Below are 5,000 nucleotides of genomic sequence, written 5' to 3'. Positions count from 1 at the left end.
TTGAATAAACAAAGGATTTTTAGTTTGTTCAAATAAATTAAAAAAACTCTTCCCTAACGAAGTTGAAAGTGAATCGGATAAGGCACTTTAACTCTCCGAATGTAAAATATTAAAAGAAAAGAAAAAAAAAAAAAGACTGCATGTTTACAATTGTAATAATATTAACGTTTCTTATGAAAAATTAATAATGCGAGGTGGATTTTAGAAAAATTCCCGCTCTCTTTGGTTTCTGTCTCTTTTCTGTTCCATTCCATGTTTGCTTTTATCTTTGTCAGGCATTCTCCATCTAGCTCGAGAGTAGAGTACAAAAAAAAAAAAAAAGGAAGTTACCTCTTCCGAATACTTCCAAGAAGAGACATCCTTCTGGTTTCTTCTTTGTCTTGATTTTCTTCTGAAGAGATGACAGATAAGTTTGTCACCAGACAGACAGGAGCCCACTGGCTTCAACTGCCCTTGTCCATAGATCTATCAATTTCACCTCATTTACTCCCCCCACCACATCAGCCAGCTGATATCTCCGTCTATACTTATTCCCAGGAAAGCGTTTAAATAATTCTACCTAGTTCATCAGCCCCAACTTTTTTTGCTTCAAATTTTAAAAGCACTGTAACGCGAACGGATCTTCCCGAAAATTTTCTCTCGCGTTTGCTTTCAGGATGCATATGAATCTTTTTTCAAGAGTTATCAAAGACCCACTAAAAAATTTTTAATGGCCAGCTAGTGCAGACCAACTAACCCCTAATATATTTGGCAACCATAGATCTTTTTCTTGAACTGTCTTCTAACATTTAATTACGAATAAATTCTCCGTTTAGAGCACATTACTGTGTGGTCGTACTTGCTAATGCCAGGAGCCAAAAGTTATTAAGAAACTTCTATTAAGGAAAATTTCTAGGTCGTGTTTACAGGTAGGTTTTTAATGCCTTCACATGACCCTTCTAGGGCGTTTGTGAACGTCATTCTCTTGGACAGAGCCAATGGCGCATGAATCCACTTCATTAGATGGCACATTTATTAGGTGACTATGACAAGTAATGAAAAGGTGGGAAGGGGTAGGGACGTATACAGTTGGGATTCGGGTTGGATCTAGCCCGTCTCGGATTTGGTTTCAAGAATCCTATTTAGACTTTGATTTAGACCTTGGCTTAGGTGAAATTTTTCCAGAACTATTTATTGTATTCCGGAGTTTTACATCGTGGAGAAGGTGACCGTAGGTACAACAGGTTAATCCGAACAATATGTCCCGAACTTACAAAATGGTGCGGAAAGCCCCTAACTGGACTCGGTTGGGCGTGGGTCGGGCGAGTTCGGCGTTCCGTTCGGTAAGGAAAGCGAGCTGACGGATTGTGTCCACGACGAGATCCTTGAAAATCAGGCGCTCGATGTCTAGCACCGCGTCTGCCGTCCCCGCAGGACACTCCGCCGTCCAACCGTCCACGGCGGGCGCACCGTAGAGGTCCTTCCGAATCACGCCGCTCACCATGTCGCACAAGTCCTCCACCGGCAGCAGCCGCTGGATGCGCCGGAACTCCGTCCAGATCTGCCGCAGCAGCCTCCTTCCCACGACGTACGCCTCTCCTCGCTGCTGCCGCTTCCTCTGCAGGATCTCCATCACCGTGTCGAAGACTAGCCGCCGATGGACCCTCCGGTGGTCTGAGTCCCCGGAGCCCGGCCTCCGTCGCGACTCGAGGAGGGAAAACACCGCGGCCGACCCCTTCCCTGTCGTGCTCTGAAGCAGCATCTCTGAAGCGAGGACGATGTCCGATACGTATCGGAAATCGTCCGAGTCGACATCGCGGATCTCGTCTTCGGTGAAGGCAGAGAGCAGCGATTCCTTCGATTGCAGAACGGATAAGTCGTCGTTGTCGAACAGATGGTCGTCTGCGTGAAAAACGAAGTCCAAGAAAAAAAAAAAAATTCCGTAAAAAGGAAACCCGAGAGATCCTTGCTTTTTTCTTCTGGTAATTCGAGAAAATTTCACCTGTGAAATCGATCGATCTCTTCGGGACGGGAGAAAGAGAGCTGTCCTCGTTGCCGAAGGGAGCGTCAAGCACAGAGACGGGGCTCGGCTGCTCCATGGCTTCTTTGTCACACCGATCCAGCAGGATCCTTCTTTCCGCGCACTCATCTTTCTTGTGTGTCCGCGACCTCTGCTCCGGAGATAATTGTTTCAGGTTGTTAGCTCCAGGAAAAGGAAGGAATTTTCGGCAGTTTTTAGAAGCGGAAAACTAGAAGTTCTTGCATCTGAAATCTAGAAGTAGAGTTTAGTAGCCAGTTGAAACGAAGAGAAATCCCGCCATATCTCGGCCAATGACTGCTAACTTTTGTTTTCACGGTAGGATTCGCTACAGACAGTGAAGCCTCCATTTCTCCTCTTCTTTCCCTTTTGTTTTTCAAACAGTTTCAGGAAAAAAAAATTTGAATTCTTGAAAACCGGAAATGTTTTTACGAAGATTTTCATGAAGAATATGAAACTATGGTTAGCGCATTTGGACGAAGATATGTCGTATTCATCTTTCGCCTCGAAATACGGAAATCCAGATCCGTTTCGTGCTGCCGAAACAGGACATATAAACCAAGAAAAGTGAAATATCGAACTTTTGGCGTTGTCCAGTTAACCAGATAAATGTCCACCAGAATCTCAGTTACCACATCGAAGAAAATTCTCAAGATGGAAATTTTTAGAATTAATGTGACCTAATTTTTACCTCAGAATTGATGGGGGAAGGCGTACTACGTCTGTTCGTCGAGAAGGTGGACGGCCGGTGCTCCTTGGCCGGGCTTTCGGCCGGAAATAGAACCCGCTCAACTTGCTTCCTGTGCCCTGGCGACCTTGCGCTGCTGGATTCTGGTGCTGCGCCTCTGGCCGTGGCCGCTCTTGGAGACGACCGCGTTTGCCTCGGTGAATTCCTTTCCGAGTCTCTTCCTCGGCCGGGGCTTCTTGGCGGCATCGACGGCGAAGTCCGGACATTTCGCAGGCCTAGGTCGTCAACTGCAGGTGCGGGGCGGTTTCTCCTCGTGTTGGATGGTGGCAATGGTTCGGTTACCGTCTGCTTCCTTCCAGGTGCTAGAATCCTGCTATTGGCATCCTTCAGCCTCGTCGAACTCTCTGTCCCATAGCGACGGTGGACAGAACGTGGCGGAGAAGGCGAAGAAGGCCTGACGGCAGCAAAAGGCCTCACGGTGACGACTGCTGTTTCCGCATTTACTGGTTTCCGATCATCGAAGACGAAATTCCGCCGTTCCTGGCAGTAGCGGGCGCCGGATTTTATAGAGTGAAGTAGTCCCTTGAATTGTAAGGCCTCTAGTATCTGTTTCAGCGTCTCGAGATCCCTTCCTGGATCATTGATACCTCTCAGCTTCAGCCTCCGCTCAATCTCGCCGTAGAGATTGCCAGAGCGCCTAGCATCCGGGAAAATCTCCGCCGACTCGAAGCCCTTGCTCTGCTGGAACCGCCGCGGTTCCTTGGCCGGTGCTGCCGCGACGTCCCGAGCGATGGGCTCCGACCTCTCCGCGCTGGTCTGGCGTTGCCGTCTCAGCGGCGTCTCTCTATCGGCGCTCCACCCTGAGAACTCCCGCGAGACCCGAGACTCCGAGGCCGAGCGGCGGAGCTCCAAGGGAGAGAAGCCGTCCTCGCCGCCTCCGAAGCCTGCGCCAGCATCGAAGTCCGGCATCACGTCGAGACCCATCAACCGCGCAACGACGCTCGGAGAGCGGCGTTGCCTGTCAATGTCCTCTGGCTCATCTGCTGAGCCGTCTGGCTCGACGAGCCTTGTGCGTATCTCCCGAGGAAAGAGTCCACCTGACGACCTCATGGCGGCCCGACTGTCAAGCGACAGTCTCGGGGACTCTCGAGGGCGCCAAGACGACCGGAGGCCGTCCTTTATACCAATGGCCTTCGGCTCCTCCTGATTCTCCTTCATCGCAACCGGTTGTTTCTCCGGCGACTTGGCAACATCACGGAATACAGAATCCCGTACAACGTCCCTTATGTCGAACGACGATCTCGGCCTGTCGCGGCATACTACGACGACTGGCTCCTTGATATTCTCCGGTGCCGGAACTTGTCTTTCGGCATCTACCACCATATCCTCTTCCTGCATTTCATTGACCAACAAAAGAGTTAATCACAACGGAACCTCTGCATTCTCCAAACTATCGAGAGAGAGAGAGAGAGAGAGAGAGAGAGAGAGAGAGAGAGAGAGAGAGAGAGAATCACCTGAAGCGTACCCATCGGCGAGGACAAACACGACGTGTTGGGAGCAGCCGAGGCAGGGCCGGAGGTGATGCAGGGCAGGCGCTTACGGGAGCTCACTCTCCTGCCACCGAGGAATTGGCTCCGATCGAACATATGAAGAAATCCGGCCATGCAGCCCATCTGCCTTCCTTCCCCCCTCCCCACGCTTGTCTCAACGGAGCCAACAACGACTCCCGGCGGCATCTTTCCCTTTTCCGGCGATACGAAACCTCACAACAAACGGCAGCCAATCCGGGGAAAGCGAAAGAGAGTGAGGCAGAGAGAGAGAAGCTCCTGCTTTCTCCTGAGAAGAGAGCAAAAAGGAGCGTGTGTTTTTTTCCTATTTTTCTTTTATAACTGCTTTTGATTATTTGGGCTTCCCACATTCGCCGGCTTCTTTTATACAGAGATTTTAAAAGCCCGATTGAGGAGTTCAAAGGTGGGGTGGGGGGGATCCATCTCCATTCTCTTTCTTTTTTTTTTTGGTCTCTTTTTTTTTTTTATTTAATTCTTCTTAAGCATTGACCAGGCCATATAATATTATAATGACAAAAAAGTGCGAATGTATCTATTTCTTTCTTTTTATCTTTTTCTCTTTATTTATATCTAATTCTTTATGCCAAATCATCCACGAGGATCATGACCTCATCTCCGTTTAATTAATACGTTATTAATTAAGCACCAAATTTCAGGATTATGGAACCGTCCTTTACATTCTGATCCAGTCTGCAAAATTCCCTCTTTTTCCCTTTGGGGGCATTCT

General features: G+C 48.8%; 1 protein-coding gene across 1 annotated transcript; it reads right to left on the bottom strand.

Annotated features, from left to right (window-relative positions):
- Positions 1 to 978: 978 nt before the first annotated feature.
- LOC116248919 (protein LONGIFOLIA 1-like) lies at positions 979 to 4,665 on the bottom strand. The gene is made up of 4 exons (XM_031621956.2): positions 4,220 to 4,665; positions 2,709 to 4,097; positions 1,982 to 2,150; positions 979 to 1,881 (listed from the first exon to the last, which is right to left on the bottom strand). The coding sequence occupies exons 1-4, from the start codon at positions 4,439 to 4,441 to the stop codon at positions 1,250 to 1,252; spliced, it is 2,412 nt and encodes an 803-aa protein (XP_031477816.1). The 5' UTR covers positions 4,442 to 4,665; the 3' UTR covers positions 979 to 1,249.
- Positions 4,666 to 5,000: the final 335 nt, after the last annotated feature.

Source organism: Nymphaea colorata, chromosome 2 (assembly GCF_008831285.2).
Source record: "Nymphaea colorata isolate Beijing-Zhang1983 chromosome 2, ASM883128v2, whole genome shotgun sequence".
In the NCBI taxonomy this organism is placed as follows: Eukaryota; Viridiplantae; Streptophyta; class Magnoliopsida; order Nymphaeales; family Nymphaeaceae; genus Nymphaea; species Nymphaea colorata.
The sequence above is the reverse complement of the archived record's forward strand: the minus strand, read 5'-3'. Positions and strand labels throughout refer to the sequence as shown.

Bases quoted from the DNA above. Each gene is read 5' to 3' on its own strand.
- LOC116248919 (XM_031621956.2), bottom strand. From the start codon at position 4,441: ATGCCGCCGGGAGTCGTTGTTGGCTCCGTTGAGACAAGCGTGGGGAGG. The intron at 2,151-2,708 runs GTAAAAATTAGG...TCTCCGGAGCAG, and splicing joins CTTCCCCCATCAATTCTGAG to AGGTCGCGGACACACAAGAA. The intron at 1,882-1,981 runs GTGAAATTTTCT...TTTTTCACGCAG, and splicing joins GAGATCGATCGATTTCACAG to ACGACCATCTGTTCGACAAC.